The sequence below is a fragment of the Paroedura picta genome, chromosome 4, assembly GCF_049243985.1.
Source record: "Paroedura picta isolate Pp20150507F chromosome 4, Ppicta_v3.0, whole genome shotgun sequence".
NCBI classification, from domain to species: Eukaryota; Metazoa; Chordata; class Lepidosauria; order Squamata; family Gekkonidae; genus Paroedura; species Paroedura picta.
The window spans coordinates 84,628,061-84,648,538 of NC_135372.1; the positions used below are offsets into that span (position 1 = coordinate 84,628,061).

A 20,478-nucleotide genomic window follows, 5' to 3' on the forward strand; every position below is an offset into this window, starting at 1 on the left:
TCTTATGTGGAGGGTGCTCTAAAACCCACCAGCAACCAGAGGCTGCCTAGGGAAAGATTCCTGATGTGGAAATGGTCCCAGTGTCTCATCAACATTAATTTTAAGATTCTAAAAATGAATTAGCATTAGTCATATCCTAGAAAACTGAACTCTTCAGTAACAGGGCATTTTTTAAAACCAAGAGACATCTGACAGGACTCACCCATATTCCAACAGCAAGGACAAAGATGAAATAGACAAGCACAACAATGATGTCAGGAATTTCAAAGGCAATTTTTTTCTCTTCAGGCTTGTTGCTGGGTAATTCTGGAGTAGCTGGTGCTTGGCTCATGGCTGTCAAAAAAGTGTTGGCTGTTGCTCTTTATCTCACAATGGACTTTGGCACACGTTTCTCCTCATTACTTCCTTTTAATAATAATTAACAGGTTTGAGAAACTGTCAGTGTTGATGAAGAAGTATGCAGTTCTGTCAGGAAATTCAAGCTTTCGGCCATTTCACAGATTTAGTGACATGTGATATAGATTTGTGTAATGCACCTGCTGAATCTGCAGAGCTTTAATGGATGTTTACCTTTCTTTTTACATCAGACAAATTGCTCCCCATTGCTCCCTATGTGCATAAGGTCATGGCATTTTTCAAAAAGACAATGTCAATACTGAAGCTTTAGCCAATATTCAGCATGGGTATATCAAGCAAGCTTGCATTATGTGTCACTCAGCATCTGGAATTAAGCCAACTAGACATTGTTAGAATTCTCAGCTTTGCACCAGACTAGTTTACCCACAATGCTAGGATAATGTGAATTTACAATTATCATACAGTGACAGCAAAGGTATGATGAGTTTTTCATTCCAGAAATCTATTTCCAACATTTCCTTCTATGCAATTTCCCTCAGGGCAGAAGGCATGTATTTCTACATCATGAATCCCAAAGTTGGGCACTCTGAAATGATCATTTTAGTCTCTTGAAAATGGATCATTAACATAGTATAACCTGTCATACAGCAATATCTCATTTTCTTAACATACACAGTGTTCTAGAAATACGTTGACAATGGTATAGCAAATGTATGATGACACAACAGTCTGGTTATTGGATAACAACTTCAGAACAGGCTGAGCAACAGTGTTGATCTGGTCAAAATATAGCACAGTATGGAGAAGCTGAATAAATTAGTCCTTATTATAAAATGTATAAGGGAAGACCATACATAGGATGAAGTTACCTTGTATTAGATGCTGAGGCAGCTGGCCTACTGTTACGCATGGCAGGATCCCTGCCTTATGCCTTGGCACACTGTCTTCTACAACCAATGACACCTCACAATAGTCTAGGCTTAAGCTAAAGCCAAGACGACACTGCTAGGGTCAGCCAAGCCAGGCCAGACTCCATCTTAGAAATCTTGCTCTCTGCCTTAGGTTGGGAATGACAGCCTTTGCTTGGCCCAGAGGTACCTCTGGACTCAAGCTTGCATCAGCTCACCCCCCCCATTGTATTTCTAAGTGAGTGGACTGGCTTCCTCCTGTTTGCCTAAGGGCTCCTAGGAAAATCCTTTGTCTTGCAATATTTTTCACACTTGGCCCCTCTGCCAGGGGATATCTCCTCCCCACATCCTGCCAGCTAGACCTGATGGCTCTCTTCCTCAGAGCCATTAATACCTTTATCCAAATCCATTTACAGACATCACCCCCCACTTGGCCAGGTATTGTCCTAATCTCTGGGGACCCTGGAAACTTCCAGCACATGCTTACCTGAGCCTTGTCACATAGCCCCCTTCCCAAAATCCTATAAAAACTGTGGCTTCACACAGCCACTCTGAGTGTCTTCCAACCCAGGACCTCCCACGCTGGTTCGTGCTTCTTCTTCTGACCCACCACTCCTCGGACAGGTAACTATCAAGCCTTCCACTCTTCCTCCCCCTTCTCTATATGACTGCTTGTATGTGTGTTAGCTATTTGTGTGTCCTTTTGTTATTTTCCTTTCAATAAAAACTTACCATTTAAATCTGTATTTGCCTTGAGTTCCTACGGGTGTAATAAACCCTCGTAGACATAGATAACGATCCGATAAACGCTAAGTTACCCCCCTCTCGCAGCATTTGAGCTAATATTCCCCACAAGCTCAAAGATACGTGTTTTTAGGACACATGTCCACTCAATTTGGGTAACACTACACACCCTTTCCTCTTGGAAAGTTTGATGTGCTGATCATTCAAATCATACTCAGTAAACACTGACACTGGGCAAAAGTATTGTCATGAAATTTTATTACTAGATTTTCAACATCTGCTCCAGATGTAAGTATAAACTGAGCACTGACTAGCAATTGATGTCCCATATGAATACAATATTTCTTAAATGATTAAATGTTGGATGGGATGATCATGTGACTAGTGTGTTGGCATAGGAACCATATACAAATGAACTTATCTAAATCTCCTCAGACTTTGTGAAATTAATTTGAAGGTGGGGACTCAGAGCAGATGGTTCAAATCAGTAGTCCCTGTAAGATGAAATAAATCTTCTGCCCTGGATTCTTGGCTAGTATAACATTCTGCACAAAATACCAGGCTCCTCTGACTCCTCCCTTTACATTTAAATTAGACATTTGTTACTTCCTGTTGCAAAGTGCAGAAGATTACACGGATCTTTATGTCAGGACCGTTTAGTAGAGAGGGGGATGCCATTTAGCTGTGTTTATCAGATGGTTGAATTATTCAATTGTTTTATTAATGATTTCAGGGAAACAGGTTCTGTGCAAAGTGGATTGACAAACTACAGAGGAGAGTGAAACAGAAACCAATTTTGCCTCCTGAAATACTAAACGTACACCTAAAGCCTATTTTTCAACAATTTCTCTTTGGCATGAGTTATTCAGTGTTCTCTGGGGGAAAATCCCTTGTTTCTGAATGTGACTTGCTAGCTTGTTAGATACTTAGTATTGTTTCCTTCAAAAAACCCTTCCACTGCTGTAATATAACTGCTGTAATCCTAAAATAGGCAATGAATAGTGCAAGATCCTGACAGCTCCATAATGCTGCTGAGCAGGGCTTCCTGTGGTAATGAGCAGCTGCTCACATGCACTGCTTACAGGGAATGCTACTTTTTTATGTGAGAGAACCTCAGGCTACAGTGCCATGGTAATGCCTGCTTTACTTGCAAATAGGAATAGAAAAGAGTGGAAGTTTGCTGCGTCCTGTCTGTAGCAGTACAAACAAATAACAAGGCTACCCATCTTGATCTATCTCCATGGGGGGGGGGTGAGGTGATTCAAGTAGAGCTTCCAGATCCTCCCAGCACCTGGTGAGGGGACTTACCAATTGCTGGGGGAAGCCTAGTCAAAATGATGTCACTGGTTATGTTACTTGCATGCACCAGGAGTGACATCATTCTATAGCCAGTGACACAGGACCGTCTAATATTTGGGCAAAAACTCTAGAGTAGAAGCCATATTTACCATAAACCTTTTCCCCAAATACTAGAGAGTCCTGTGTCACCCATGATGCAATAAGGTCCTGTGCAAGATGAAAGTGATATTACCACACCATTGATGATGTTTCTGCCATGACGGTCTAGGCCTTCCCCTGCTGTTGGTAAATCTCACCAATGACCATTAGGTTTGGCAGCTCTAGGTTCAATATACATGAGGCTTAATAGGTCAGTGGATGTGAGACCTCTGACTCAGCAGCAGGCTTTGGGTAGAGGGTTCAGGTCTTAGGCAGGAATGTATCTTGGTTGTCCATGACAGCATCTGCTCCTATAAGCACTTCTCTCTGGTCCTGGTTAGTTGGTGAAAGTCTATGGAAACATTGGACAGGCTGAGGACACAGATATTTCCAGCAAGTGCCCAGGGTCCCTCCTCTAGCCCATATCCTTTCCAGTCTTCCAGGTACTATAATCATACCGTACAGACTCATGAACCTAGGATAAGATGGATCTCAAATGTTCTCCTGACACTTGCGCTGGTGAGGGTTCTGTTGGTATGGAGTCATATCAAGAACAGCTATTATCATGAGCTAGATGAATCTTCATGGTGTTTGGTTACTGAATGTGGCAGGCCACATGCCTGATAATCTTGGTTATAGGAAATGGTCTGCGGCCATAGACTGTTTATGCACTGGAGGTTTCATGCTGGGCTACAGGCTGGAGTTTTAGTCATGGCAGGTTGCCCCACCTCATCCTGCACCCACACGGGGGGGCATTTGGCCTGGTGCACCTCATCTGCCCCCAATTTGTGCTCCTGTATGGGAGCTGGGGCAGTGAAGTTCCCAGTGCGTAAACGGTCATACTGAAGATAGGTGGAATAGAAGAAAGGTAGGTGAATTGGAAGATGGGAAGGAGAGAAAGAAACGGGGATAATCTGTGGGGGTTTTCAGGGAAGGAAAAGAGAAAATAGTAGGGGAAGGCAACCTGGAATTGGGGCAGTTTTGTTTTCCAGCTGGTTATAGGGATGTGTGATAGGCTCCACTATAGCCTATTAGGGCCATTATAGTCAATTGTGTTAAAGAACTGGGTTTTCTCTGGCAAGGTGATCACACAGTTCTAATTTAGTGAAGCAGATATATGAATTCTGTGCAATTAGTTCCTGTGAAATGGGCTGGTTTCCAACATTTCCAAGTGGGTATCATGTTTGTTCAAAAGGAGAAGCTAGATTTTAAAGGGTAGCATCACCTTAATCTTTAAGCCATAAATACTCAGATGGTTTGGGATGGATCCCATATGCCATATAATGTAGGGTACCAGTGCTGAGTTCAGAAGGCTTATAAGTCATCATTAAGTAGCAACATAGACTATAAAAATTAAATGGCATCTAGAACTGTGCTGAGCTTTGAGGAAAAAGTCTGGGACTGTGCCAGTAAGTAATAAAATTAGTGAAAATGAGATTTTCCAGCTTCCAAAGAAATATGTAGCTTGCTTTTGAAAGGCAAGTAATATGCAGAAAACTTATTTAGAAATGACTAGTGCAGATTACTACAGCTGCAGTCCTTATGCACATTCACTTTTGAGCAAATATTCATATAGCTAGGCTGTAATGCTGCTGTCCTGATCTCGACAATATTATTTCAAATGGCAACTTAGCAGTACCAATTCAGGGGTATCATAGCACCATCTTGTGTAGGAAGAAGAGAAAACAAAAACTGATCTAACATTTAACTTAGCTTACATTGTGCCAGACTTGTGTGCCCTTGGAACCACAAATCTCATAGCTTCTGACTTCCCCAGACATACAATCTTTTGGCATTTGCCCTATCGGTTTAAGCTCTCCTGGCCATATTTGAGCCATAGGTGATACCTGAGAATGTGTAATGCATCTGGGGAAACTGGCCACTATGGGAGCCATAGCCCAATGCTGCACTGATGAATAGCTGCATCATTTCAGAAAAAGCTGTTAAAGATTTTAGCATGGAAATAAAGTGTTCAATTCTTAGACTGATTCGGCATAGAGGCATAAAACTCCTGCTTGAAACTGCACGATTGTAAGCCACATGTTTGCAAGCTTCCTGACGGGGGACCCCTCCCGTATTTTCCATCACTTTGTCATGGCTTTTTGCCTCCCGAAGAAGCATCAAGGGAAAACAATGTGAACTTCTCCCCCACTCCTCAGCTTGTCAATCACTGCAAGTCACCAATCCATGCACAGTGGTTGTATTGGTGTCTCAAATGTCCTTCCCTTCCAAGCCCCAATTTTTTTTTAAGTGCACTTCCACATTGCTATGGATAAATGCCACAACACACAAACTTAAAAAAAAAACACTTCCATGTTGTTATGGAAAAATCCCACAACAATGAAACATTCCCTCCTCTTTTTCGGATTCTTCATGTAATGATCTCTATTTATGCTTGGGGTAGATTTCTGACTCCGAGGACTCCGAGGAATGGACTCCGAGGAATGATTGTGTGTTCACAGTAAGGTTTAAAAACAAACAGCACAGATGCCTACCTGATCAGGAGAGGGATGCTTCTTCACATGCACCCCCTCCTTTTCCTGTTCATACACCACCGCACGAAAATGCAAACAGGGATGTCTTTTGGCTGCCTGATCCCAAAATGACTGTTCACAGTGAGGAGAACATTTTAATTTTACATGTTGAATGTAGATTTGCAGTCTTGCAGTAATGCACCATTTAAAAAAAATCACAATCAGGAAATGGAGATGGGAGGGCGGGTGTGAGGGCGGGCAAAACACTGCCAAGACTGTGGTATGTTTCTCCCTCCACACAGGCTCGCCCATTTGCTCCCCAGATCGCTGCATGGCAAATCGAGTTTTTCCCTCATCATGGAGCAAATTTGACTAAAACTCATGTCAGCCACTTGAGAGCTCAAGGTTGCTGCCAACATCATGTGGAAGCAGCACAAACACCCAAGAGCAATGAGAGGCTGTCCTGGGGAAAATTCCTTGTGTGGAATCAGTGTTAAGATACACTCAAGATTAAAATTTTAGGGATAGGTGTGTTGCAGCAAACAGAAGCTCAGTGACACCTTGAAGACTAATAAAGTTTATGACAACATATGTTGTAATGTATATGATAAAGTGAGCTCTGAATCAGAAAATTTTATGCTGTAATAAATTTTGTTAATCTTTAAGTAGCTGCCCATGGGACTTCTGTTTGTTCAAGATTAAATTTCAACAAGTCTTAAAGATCTGCCATGACCTTGCCACCAGTTTTGTTCTCAGTAGTGGCCAGAGGCTCTATGTTGACATCAAGGTCCTTTTGGGGGCCACTTCAACCAACCTGCTGATGTTGATAAGATCCTGTAAGCTATAAAGCCAACAATCTGACCTATGGGTCCCTGACCATCTTTTATAGATCATAGTTGGAAGGAACCTACAGGGCCATCTAGTCCAACCTTTTGCAGAATGCAGAACATTCACAACTACCTACCCACCCATATTGACCCCATTTTCATGCCCAGATTATGCCACCCCAAACTAGAATACCTGGCCAGTCTGGCCTGGAGGAAGTTCGCCTCCCAACCCCAAAATGGTTATTGGCATTTTCCTGGGCATGCAAGAGAGGGCCAGAAGAGCTAAACCCGACAGAATCCCTTCTGCCCACCCACTTACAATCTACCTAAATTCACAGAATTAGCATTTCTACCAGATGGCTATCTAACCTGTACTTAAAAACTTCCAAAGAAGGAGAACCCACCACCTTATGAGGAAGCCTGTTCTACTGAGGAACTATTCTGTCAGGAACTTCTTCTGATGTTTAGCCAAAATTTCTTTTGAAGTAATTTGAACCTATTGGTTTTGGTCCAGTTCTCTAGGGCAACAGAAAACAACTCTGCTCCATCTTCTATGTGACAGCCCTTCACATATTTGAAGGTGGCTATCATATCACCTTTTAGTTATCTTTCCAGGCTAAACAAACCAAGCTCCCTCAACCTTTCCTCATACAAAACTAAACATACTACTCCAAGTGAGGTCTAACCAGAGCATATTAAAGTAGTAGAACCTCTTGTGGCGCAGAGTGGTAAGGCAGCAGAAATGTTGTCTGAAAGCTCTGCCCATGAGGCTGGGAGATCAATCCCAGCAGCCGGCTCAAGGTTGACTCAGCCTTCCATCCTTCTGAGGTCGGTAAAATGAGTACCCAGCTTGCTGGGGGGTAAACGGTAATGACTGGGGAAGGCACTGGCAAACCACCCCATATTGAGTCTGCCATGAAAACGTTAGAGGGCATCACCCCAAGGGTCAGACATGACTCGGTGCTTGCACAGGGGATACCTTTACCTTTACCTTTTATCAGTTTTGTGATCTGGACACTATACTTCTTTTGATACAGCCAAAAATCCCATTTGCCTTTTTAGCCACCGAGTCACACTGCTGACTCATGTTCAGTGTACAGTCTACTAAGACCCCTATATCTTTTTTGGACATACTACTGAGGAGACAGGTCTCCCCCTCCTATAGTGATGCATTTGATTTTTCTGATCTATATACAGAACTTTACATTTATCACTATTGAAATTCATTTATTAATTTTAGCCCAGTTTTCCAGCCTGTCAAGATCCTGGCTGTCTTCGGCTGTATTTGCTACCCCTTCCAGTTTAGTATGATCTGCAAATTTAATAAGCACCCCCTCTATTCCTCTCTGCTGGTTAAATCCTGCCATGAAGTGCTCGGAAGTTCCTAAGAGAGATTATTTATCTTTTTCTCTTCCAGAATTGCTTCTTTGAATGAGGCCATTGTCTGTCCCCTTTTCAAGAAACCAACCTTGGAATATGAGGACCTAACCAATTACAACCCAATATAAAACCTTATTTTGGCCCAGAGCTGCAGGCCAAGCAGAGAGGGGTGCAACCTCATCTTAGAGCTCCAGGATGGTATGGATGACACCCAATTTACCAGTGAGGCTGCTACTGAAATGAAGGGGTTCTGCTTGACTGCTGCAGACAAGGGTGTTCTGCCCTGCTGAAGCTCTAATTGGAATAGCTCCACCCACTCATCCAGCATCCCAAGCAGCCTCCTGTTTCTGCCCTTGTGCCAGTTTCCAACAGGCCAGATAAGAACCCTGGACTGGCCAGTTCAGGCCCCTGGGTCTTATGTAGTCCCCTGAACTACAGCATCACCCATTTAAATGTTGATCTAAAAACGATGAAAATGAGATATGTGAGGGAGACCTCATACACCAAAGCCTTCCTTGAGCCCTCCCAACAGGGAGCCTGTAAAATGCATATCTGGTTCAAAATGGAAACTAGTTTCTCATATGCAATCTGTGAAGCAGCCTTAAAAATAAAAGGCCTTAGGACCACACTCATTGTGACAAAGGGATTTATGAATATTGATAATGCACCCTCAAATTTGAAGCAATGTACATGACTTTATAACCTTCCTTCATGCCTTACCGTACAATGCTCAATTGTTTTCAGCATTTTACTTCCTGCTTCATTTGCCTAAAGTAAGCCAGGAAGGAATTAAGGCACTGAAAACAATGCAATGCAGGAGGGTAAGAATCTGGGGACAAGGCAGAGACTAGCTCCAATCAGTGTCCATTCTGTGGTTGTTAAAAATAGAACCCCATTTGTTTTTTGGATGTGAGTTGATGGACACGTGTGACACATAAGTATGCCCCCCACACCTGTAGCTGGGCTCTTAGAGCACTTGACCAATTTCCATATATTTTCTTTGGCAACCAGCTGATCTCACTGATCTGTACCAGAGCTTCATCTCCAGTTTTCTACTCTAGCCCAGATCCAGAAACCAAACAAAGGGAATATATGCTGAAGGATTTTACAGAGTAATTTTGCTTCCTCCCTGTTTACTACAATTTATACGGACTGAGTCACTCCTTCCTTAGTAAGGATTGCAAGGGTGAACATGCCTGACCTGGTTCATGGTTGGCTTCAATGAAATAATAAACTCTGAGAAAGTACAATGATTCTTCAGTATTCCAGTCATAAATCTAAGAAGAGAAACTATGGAACTCTTCCCATTGTTATACCACACATCATCTTACAAATTAGTTTCAGGGTTCCATAAAATAGAAGTTAAGTTCAAACATACAAAAGGCAACATATACTAAATAGCTCTTAACTTACAGTGGACCACTTTAAACCCTGTCTAAGATAACTTTTTGTGAGGACAGTACAGTACCTGGAGCCTCTGTTCCCTTTCCTCTTGCCTTTCCTTTGCTCAGGTTTATCTCAGAATCACTTAAACACTCCTCCTTAGAGCACTCCTTCCTCCCTCCCACTCCCAATTGTGTTAGGTAACTGGAAGCCCAGTCTTAATGACATTTGCTTTCACTTGAATTATTTGCATACGAGATCCCAGGTCTATTCAAAGGCACACATCCAGAAAAACTACTTATGGTGCCACTGCCAATCAGCCAGACTCCACCCCAAAGCCCTACCTTTACCTGGCTGCAGTTTCTCACACACTGCCTAGCTCAATGTCTGTAAGATCAATTGTGAATCTATTTATTATAGATGATTGTGCCATTCCTATGACTTTAGAAATGAATAAGTGATGTGAATGATGTCCACTTTGTAGACACAGAACCCAAAGTGTAACATAAAAGAAATATTGTGCTTTCCACTTTCTACTGAGGAAACTGTCCATTTATACTCATTCTCTGTTTCCTATTAATTAACCAGTTTTTAATCCACACAAGAGGACTAAGCTGCACTCCAACCATTGACCAGAATCCAGCATAACGCCTTCCCCCCTACTATGGACTTGCTCCTCCAGTGGAAATCCAACTTCTTTATAGGATATATTTCCTCCTCAACAGTTAAAGAGTACATATGATGGGAACCCAGTATTCAGCAGTGGCTTCTGAATCAGTAAAGGTATGAACCTATAAGTAGAGGGAGATGCACCAACCAAATCTTGACTTATGATACCTTCTTGCCTTGTTTATCTTGGCTATGATGAAGTAAGAACACTGACTACATGGCACAGAGCTCAGATATTAAGAATCCCCATTTGTTGCTAGTACAATGTCCTCTGCCCAGTGAAGACAATATATCTGTCCTTCCCCCACCCCATTATTGACTAGGGTTTTCTGTATAGTTTTATTGTTCACTGCTTTATCCATTTGTTAATGGAAGGACAGAATATAAATTAATCAGTAAGGAGAGTTCTATTGCCAGATCTTTATGCCAATGCAGGAGCAAGGATAAGCTTGAGAAAGGGAGGACCGGCAGATTCTGGTATTGCAAAACTAAGTCTATAATGATTTGGAATTAAATGTTTGAGGGGGTTGTTGTTGCTAGAAACTCACACACGTGTCCCAAAAGACATGTATACTGAGCGGTGGAGAATTGCTTTGTGAGAAATTTGGTAACATAGCATTAAGGATTGTTTGCCAGTGTTTACAAGGTGATTACACCATTTAGAACTCAAGGCAGACAACAGATAGTTATAGTAAAATAATAATCTTTATTGTAAGGAAAATAACAAAAAGAAATAGGCAAAAATATATCTAGCACACTAGCATTCAAACAGATAGGAAAATAAAGGGAGAAAGAGGATTACAATCAGTATATTTACCAGTCCTGTAGAGCAGAAAGGCAGAGAACGGGCAACATGGCTACCACATAGGGTGTTCTGAATTGATCCGAATCAGAAGACACACTTTGGCTTGGGAAAGCCAGTGTTTAAATATGTTTTGGGGAGAGGATATATGTGCTGGGAACCAGGTAAGCACAAGATGGAATTTTCTATAGGTGAGAAGTTGGGAAATGGCTTTTCTGTGGTAAGAGATGGGTCTTGATGAGCTTAAACAAAGAGAACCATCCTGTCTCAATGGATCTAGTTCTGGAGATGGGGGAGCAATCTCCCCTGGCAGATTGGCTCAGGGTAAGTCATAGGTGTGAGACAACAAAAGATTGCCTAAGAGCCCCTAGGCAGACACAGTTCTATTGGTCACTTAATCAGCAATACAATAGTGTTGTGGGGGAGGGGAAGAGGAGAGCAATACATGTTTCAGGCTGCAACTGTCATGGTGAATCTGTGGCTGAGAAAAATACGGAGTCTAGCCCAGCAGAGTCTTGGCAGACTTTTAACAGTCTGGCTTGGACACCCCCTATTTGAGGGACAGTATGCAGGGTCCTGCCATATGTAACAGTGTGTGTGTGTGGGGGGGGATGCTGAGCTTTATTCAGATGGGGCTGAAGGGGGAGCTGTGCGTACATTTGTTTTCCAAGTTCTAAGCTTTGGCAACATCACTAATCATAGTGAAAAGAACCTAACATTTGCTATAATTTGCTGAGAATTATGACTGCCTGATGAAGCTCAGATACAATCTAACAAATTATAATCCTCTCAAACTGAATTAGCCCTGACTTGCTTAAAACAAAACTATGAAGAGCTGGGAGGAAAACTTGGCAAATTGCTAGCCTTCAGGCTCAAACATATATGTACTTGTAATTATATCGTCATGAAGACAATCGATGTTGGGTGTATGTCACACCAAAAGCGATTAACAAGCAATTTAAACAATTTTATCTAGCTCTTTGCCCCCCAGCATAGTATGTTCCAACTGCAGAAGTGATTCAAACCTTTTTGGGGGCAAGGTAAAAATCTCAGTTGTAGACAAGCACCAACATGAAACTGAGTATCTGAAATAAGATTAGCAATTAATACAGTAAAAATGGTGAGAGTCTGGGCCTCTCTGAAGCGTGAACTCTATGAAGCTGACATTTTTCTTGGCTTAAACTGTAGCAGTAACCCAGAAAAATAATATTCTGCCAGAATTAATGTATTATGCTTTCATCTCAGTTACTAACAATGGAAAGGCTTTGTGTTCTGTTCCAGCTACAGAACTCACAATGGAGTCCTAAGTGGAGTTTTTTATATGTATATACTATATATAGTATATACTATATATATATATATATATATATATATACTTTATATATACTTTATATATACTTTATATATACTTTATATATACTTTATATATATATATATATATATATATATATATATATATATATATATATATATATATATATATATATATATATATATATATATATATATACTTTATATATACTTTATATATACTTTATATATACTTTATATATACTTTATATATACTTTATATATACTTTATATATATATATACTATAGCTCTGAGAGCAGCCTCAATCTCGTGTCACCAATAATGGCCCATCCAATCACCTGTCCCCTGAAGATAGGGGAATGCATTTACAGTACTTAAATGACCAAATTTTAGTCCAGTGGTCATAACCCTACTCATGTCTATTTAATGAGGTTATGCCCAGTAAAGCATTATTAGGATTGCATGGGATATCTCCCACAGTGCTTAGATATGCTCCTTGGCCATGGAAAAGGTGTTTAATATACTGTATTGGGAGTCTCTGCACAGGAAAACATAACCTTTTGACATTCTAGCAGAACTCATTCATTCGATGGAGGTGAAGAGCAGTCTCTGTTCCAAAGTATTCAGCTAATGATATCCAATTGTTCCTTGGATCCACAATACATGTGAGGGTTGCCTATTGTCGTGTCCTATTAACCCACATGCTGTCCTGATATGTAAATGCTGTACTGGGAATATGTAAATTCCCAACAAGGAAGTGGTAAAGCTGTTCCTTGTTAAGGTGTAGATTGCATGAGAATGAATCACTTGGGGATAGCTTTGCTATGAATGTCACCTAAGACAAATATAAGCATTTGTATGGTTTTGATCAGAAAGAACCCTATAGGTATATAAACAAAAGGTTATAATGATTGTATTGTGTGATTTGACAGACTGCATTCTGAGTTTGTGCCAAAGATGAAAATCTGACATTACTGGAATCTACTCCCTTGGCTAACTTTTCCTTTTAATTTTGTATTTATATCTTATGAATTTTGCAAGTCAGGCTATCTTGTTTGTTTAACCCAACTAATATTGATTAGCTAGAACACTGATTCTAAAATTTTAGGAACTGAAGAACCACTTTTGGGGTTAAATATTTTTCCTGGACCTTCAAGCACCCTCTTCTTCCTGAAGAGCATATGCCATATACTGGATGGCTCCCTTTCAAAGCATATGCTGCCAAGTTGTAGGTTTACCATTCCTTTCTTTTTGATATATTTATTCTGCAACTACTAAAAAAGCACTTTTCTAAATCGGGGTTAGGAATGTCACTTTTGATGTGTGTTGGGGTGTCATGCAAAGCTTAATTTTTTTTAGACAATTGCCCACTCCAGTTGTGCAGTAGCAAGGGAATGAAAAGAAATAGAAAGGAATACAAAGGAAGAAAAATTGATGCTGAAATCGACAAGACTTTTTTGAAACAGACAAGCAGCTGTGAACCTCTGTTTTCCATATTGCTGTGCTATTGCTTTGCAGTGTTATTGGCCACTGTAATAAATGGGAAAGAGTCACATGATCTCCTAATATAGGGGAACATGTTCAATGTACATAATGCACAGTTGAACCTACTGATACTAGGACTGGAAGCTTTGATAACTGGCAATGTATGTCTGTTAGTCAGTCACGCTTTGCACAGGGATGCAATTTGTATGGGAAAGGAATTCTCTTGCAGAAGCTTTGGAGAGCTTCTTTAGTCCTGTGCCACTGAATTTTTTGAAAACTGTGTTTTTGCAGATGCATAGCACAGTTGCACAGTAATACTAATTTCTTGCACCTCTTTGCAAATGTGTGTGGTTTTCACTTTATGATTCTTTCATTTGATCCTGTACATTGGTTGCAATCATGGCAATATTTTAAAGCCTCTCCAGTGCTGATTGCACTTTTTCTTCAAAATGGATTGATCCCAAGAGATTAAATATGGAAGCCGATGTGCCTCAGCTGCCATTAGGCTTCCAGAAGCTGCCAAAATGACTCCCTCCCCAAAGCTTTGTTCACTAAAGCATTAACATGAAAAAGAAAAATGTTTTTAGAGTTTAAACCTTTCCATTCTAGTATTTTTTCTCCCCTATTCCTAGGAAGTGATTTTTTTTACCTTAAAGAGATGGCAGAAGAAATGTTCTCCACCTGCCCTTATGGACTCAGAAAATCTCCCCCCTTCATGTTTGAGAAACATTGGGCTAGGAATTCTTTTTAAACTTCTTGCTTTACTCAACTAGATGGGGGGCGGGGCAGAGTCTTGTCCTTTTCATGAGTAGAATTGGGCAGCTGAGGGCTTTCATGGCATGCTGGCAAATAATATCACATGATAACATCTTATCCAAACAAAACCCTGAAACTTACATTACATATTTATGTGAATATTTCATTCTTCTTAATATAAATGGGAGGGGGGATTTGTAGAGTGAAAGGCATTCTGACCGTATAGACTGTATATTTGCATTAAAAAACAGGTCAAAGCAAAAAGAATTTCAAGTGTCAAAAAAAGTGTTTAGAATTATATATATATTATATATATATATATGTAATTATATATATATATATACACACCTATGTTAAAAATCTATGTGGAAATATATTGTTAATATGATAGCCCTTCCCAAAGATGCATGATTGCATTAAAAATAAAGTCCTGTTTAATGGCTCTTTGAAGTTTGTGAGTATATGAAAAACACTTCATGAGGACACCTTGGCAGGATTTAAGATCAGGCTGTGTCTGTCATTGACACAGAATGTTGTGCATAGAGCTTGATTAAGGTAATATACTGAGGGCTCAATAACAGACCAATCAGAATAATTTTTAATGAAATCCCCCAAAGCTAATCAGTTTCCAGCTTCCTCTAGGTTATGAGTACTTCTTTTTTAAAGATTTCAGAACAGTTAATTTATTTATAAACTCTAAACACATTCAGTAAGAACAACACTGGCCTTTTAATTCAATGGATGCCTCCTCTTTAGGCTCAGTGAACAACTGTAATTTACTAAAGCCCAAGTAAAGAAGGCTCCTGAACAGTGCAGGTATATACTTTAAAGAAACTCACCAAAGAAATTCAGGCAAGGTACTTGGGGAACAACTGAAGGACTGGGTTCTGGCAGTCTTGTGATTCACTTTACATATCTGTGAATATAGGCGAATACATGAATCAAGTGTTGCCTGCAACCTAGAGAAAATATGTCTTGTTCTTCTTACCAGTGCAATGCAGGAGCAAGTAGGGACTGGATCTTCAAATGATGGCCTGCAAAACAGAGCAAGGGGATCCAAATGTTGCTGCAGGTTTTTCTCACTGACCTCAATTGATGTCAGCAATTTTCTCCTATATCAGCTGACATCAATATATTTTCTTCTATATCAGCTAGTATTGGAACCTGACCAGGAGAAATGATTCAGCCATCAAAGTAAGGTGTGGAAAGTTGCAGCATTGCCTGCAGGATTCATCTTTGTTTTAAAATACTCTATCCTGATCCTCTGCTCTTTACATGTTATGACGAGCCCTCAATATACCACCCCACACAGAGGTGAAGTTTTCCTTCCAAAAATAAAGTTTATACCCTCACAGACTGAGCTGCCCAAGTAATGCAGTTTCCGTGTTGAAAAATAATAAAACTTACTGTCCTACCCAGTCAAAAGATTTGGTGTTCAATTCAGCACAGGAACATTAAGGGAAGGTGTAAGAGCCCTCTTTACTAAAACCTTTTAGAAAGGCACTTGAGATGATATTAATTTCCAACAAGACCAAATATTTTATTCAACATATAGGGAAAGGTTTGATGGAATGAGGAGATAAAACTTTGATATAAAAACCAGTTGTTGTACAGCTTGTAGACAGGATTTTGACTGTAATAGAAGCTTTTTCTTAGTTTCTGAGTTTTTCACATTGAGAAGCTTTTGTTTCTGTGTTTACCTAACCACTTCAATATTTTTCTTTGAGTTCTTTTGAACTCTCTGACTTTATTCTCTGTTGGTAGTCCCAATCTCTCTTCTTTAAAGGTAAAGGTAAAGGCATCCCCTGTGCAAGCACCAAGTCATGCCTGACCCTTGGGGTGACACCCTCCAGCATTTTCATGGCAGACTCAATACAGGGTGGCCTTGCCAGTGCCTTCCCCAGTCATTACCATTTTATCCCCCAGCAAACTGGGTACTCATTTTACAGACCTCGGAAGGATGGAAGGCTGAGTCAACCTTGAGCCGGCTGCTGGGATCGAACTCCTAACCTCATGGGCAGACAGCTTCAGACAGCATTTCTGCCGCTTACCACTATGCGCCACAAGAAGCTCTCTTAGGACCCCAGTTTCCCACTGACTCCTGAGATGTCCACAACAACATTTTTCCAAATCAGACAAGGGAAATCCTCACAACTAATTCCCCTTTTTTACTTGGTAGGAATCCTTATTGTATTCTACAAAGATTTCTCCCCTTTCCTTTGGCCTGACTTAGAAGACTCAAACCACTACTCAAATCACTCTGCCAAATATAATTCTCAATTTCCCTGACTGTGTAGAACTGTGTTCTCCAACTAAAATCTCCTCAGAGTAGATGTTTTACAGCTAAGACACAGACATATCTTCTCTCTATGCAGATTTCTGCCAGAATCTCTTTCCTCAGCATACAGCTCTCATATCATTCCTTTCACATTGAATTGGTCTCCTGTCATTTCTGCACTTGGAACCTGGTTTTTAAAGTGCTGCCCATCTCACATGTGAACAGGAGTGATGATATGCCTGTAATTTTCCTCTAAAAGGTAAAGCAGCTGTAAATTGGGATGGGGTCAGGGAGTGAGATTGGGCAGCATGGATTAATCTGAGGTGAATTGGGTTGCATTTTACTATGTTTTATTGTTTAAATTGTTGTAAACCACCTCAATCCAGCTGGTCCAAGATCAGCAGTAAGTAAGTCAGTAAGTAAACAAATGGGTATGGATGAAGACTACTCTGATAATATTTTTTTCATTTCCGGAACTAATGATTCTTTGTTCATGGACAGATCTGATACTGCACATACCATCTGACATGATATGTGCGTTCTTATTGGTTGGGATAAGGTAGAGTGAAGACATAATTTCTATCCCTTCCAGTCTTAAATGTTTAATGTACTTATACATAGATCTTCCCAACAGGGACCTACAGAGGCTTACCACATCATTATAATTTCCTTAATTTTATTCTCACAACAGCAACTTTGTGAGGTAGGTTAAGCTGAAAGAGAATAAGGTCAAGGTCAGCCAGAAAACTTACATGGCAAAGTAAGGAATTCAAACCTGGGTCTCCAAGATCCTAGAGTGGCACTGTAATCACTACCCCATGTTGCCTATGTATTATGGTGTGTTGGATTATCCCAACCTTCTGCTAATTATATAATCTATTCTGCAGATAATGCAAGAAAAGTATTTGCATTTTTGTCTTATATGAGTCTGTTTATCACTAGTGGGGGGCAGGAATGTCTCCATTTGAGCTTCTGCCTTTATCCTGTATGTAAATCTGGAAAGGTGCCTGTGGGAGGTGGTAGAAAAATATTTGGTTTCCTCTTCTGTCTTTCCTAAATCTTCTCAGCCTAATTCAAAGAAAGTGTTTGCCTCTGTTTTATCTTACAAAGGCTGAAATGGGCAAAAATACATATTTTTTCCACTCATTTTCACCCAGTAGCCTTACCTGACTACTGGTGAAAAATAACACTTTGTCCCAAGAATTTTCCTACAAGCTAGTACAGCTCCAAATAAAGGTATATCCCATATAGAGGTATATCCCATATTTATAAGGAATCAGAAAACTTTCCTTAAATTTCTCATACAGTATAACAATTGTCCTGGTCAGATTAGTTACAATGAGCATTGTCTGCTCATTGAGTTTAGATTAGTTTATATAAGAATATACATTATTTATTTAATTCATTCATCTATACCACATCTTTCTCCCCAATAGGGACCCAAAGCAGCTTACATCAGTCTCTTTGCTCCCATTTTATCCACACAATAACTCTATGAGCTAGGTTAGACTGAGAGGTTGTGATTGGCTCAAAGTCACCCAGCGAGCTTCCCTGGCATAAGTGGGAATTTGTACCTGGCCTCTCAAATCCCAGCCCTACAGTCTTAACAGACCAATAAAGATTTATTCAAGGTGTGAGCTTTCATGTGCATGCACACTTCCTCAAACCATGGAACAGGGATCATAAGAATACAGATATAAGGCGAAAGTAAATTAGTAGCAAATTAATAAATAGTATCACAATATTCAAAATATGCAGTATGATAATTCCTTACTAGAAAAGCAAATCAGCCCTTTGGGCTCAATTGTCTTTCACAAAAACATTGGGGCAATAAGAATGTTCAGGTTAGTGATTAATTGCAGACACTTTCCCAGTTGTGAGAAGAAGTAATTAAAAGAGGCTTGTTACTAGTTTCATCCATCTCCACCCAAGCATGGAAGCATCTCCACAAGTGACAAGTTGGGCTGAGCTTGTTATCCTGCCCTGAGAACAGACAGCTAAATTCTAAATAGCATTGCAGACCTACTTACATCACATTTGTTTCCTTTGTCTCAGGTTTGCTTCAGATTTCTGCTTATGGGTTATCCCACTCTGTTGATTGTACTGACTCACTTTATGCACTCTGCCATGGGCAACACTGAGAAAGGTGGTCATGAAATAATGTAAATAAGACATAAGAAAAGTTTGAAGATATGTAGACAACATGAAGCTATGTACTTTTATATATAACCAGTGCAGGAGATTTCATATTCATCTTCCTCTGGAAAAAAATGACTTTTCAAAGTTTACTTGTCCAAATTTTACCTGGATATTAAGGACACCCCTTCTAACAATGTTGTCTTGGCATACTGCTAAAATAACCCCCTTTTTCTATTATCCCGCCTTCCCCATGGCTATTCTAGGAAAATTGACTTTCTATTCAGTCTTTATCTGAAAGGATTTTTCCTGTATTATAGTAGCAGGCTCCACTTCCCATCAGTGATTATCAAGTTTTCATTTCAACCTTCCTAGCCAATTAACGTTGTCAATAACACTGATGAAGGATCTTAGACTTACTTCATTGATTCTGTGCAAAGACCTTTGATCTATAATTGTGTGACCACATGGTGTCCCTTTCTTCATGTCAGGTCTTCTATAAGCCCCAATCATAAGGGCATTAAAGAAGCCTTTATGATTCTTGCTTTTTGTGGCTCCCTGCAGAAAAACATTATTTTGTTATGAGATACTTTATTTATTAAAGGGGACTATGTTTACTTAAAATCCATTGTGGTGCAGGTGGGCATTCTCCTATCCAAAGAACAGACCTGAGACTTCGACTTGGCAAAACAGGGCCACAGCTTTATTAACACATATGCATCATGAGCCATGAGCATCGGCACCTCCAAGGGGAGCGGTGAATTCGACTGCTGATCCCATCCTGCTGCTGCCTGCAGGCCGCAGCTCCACGAAAATGGGGGGCAGCGACCCATAGTGGGCCTGCCATGGGCACTAACCACCAGGCTTGCTAACCCCTGGGAAGGCAAGCCTGAGCAGACCACACGGACGTCAACCTCTTTTGGAGCCTATCCAGCTGCCCCACCATGGGTAAAGGCCAGCTCCCTGTCTTGGGAGATGACCTGTTCTCCCTGGCAGCATCTTAGGAAGATTCCCACTAATGGGCATCAACCTGGCTCGCCGGCACGGGTTGTGCCCTTGGATCCACCCCTGAACTTCTGCCAGCTGTGACAAGTAAGAAAACGGTCCCTTAAAGAGAGAACCCAGACAAATGCCCGAATACAGGGTGGGTGGGAGGGAGGGAAAAACTGGGTCAGCCAGGAGCGGCGGGCGAAAGAGGCCACATGGCTTGTGCAGCCCCCTTTTAAACTCACAGCCCTGGACCGCCCTTGGGTACACGGTGTGCACTTAGGGCCTCTCATGACCCGGTACACACATGCTACGGTTGGGCTCTTTTGCGCAGAGAGAGCACTGCCTCTGCAATGGCCGCCATGTGCCAAGGTGCGGCGGTGGCAGCTCTTATCCAATAGCTGAGATTTTGAAAAAAAAACAAAAAAGTGAGGGAAGGAAACTCCATCCCCAGCCAGAAACCACAGCAAATCAGAAAATACCCCCTGCCCCAGGTTCTGAACATATTCTCCTGTTCACACACTTGTTCAAGAGAAACTGCCA

At 40.8% G+C, this 20,478-nt stretch overlaps 1 protein-coding gene across 4 annotated transcripts in view; it reads right to left on the minus strand.

Moving 5' to 3' along the window:
• SLC5A9 (solute carrier family 5 member 9) overlaps nucleotides 1-15,390 on the minus strand; it is a 65,871-nt gene extending 50,481 nt beyond the window's left edge. For 2 of the 4 annotated variants that reach the window (XM_077333812.1, XM_077333816.1), the window contains exons 1-2: nucleotides 9,596-9,687; nucleotides 203-405 (exon numbers count right to left, since the gene is read on the minus strand). In XM_077333812.1, coding sequence (XP_077189927.1) covers nucleotides 203-331 — 129 coding nt within the window. In that variant the 5' untranslated portion in view covers nucleotides 332-405; nucleotides 9,596-9,687. Of the gene's footprint in view, nucleotides 1-202; nucleotides 406-9,595; nucleotides 9,688-15,373 lie in introns of those variants that run through there. The other 2 variants (XM_077333813.1, XM_077333814.1) reach the window with 2 other exon arrangements.
• Between the last annotated feature and the right edge of the window lie 5,088 nt (nucleotides 15,391-20,478).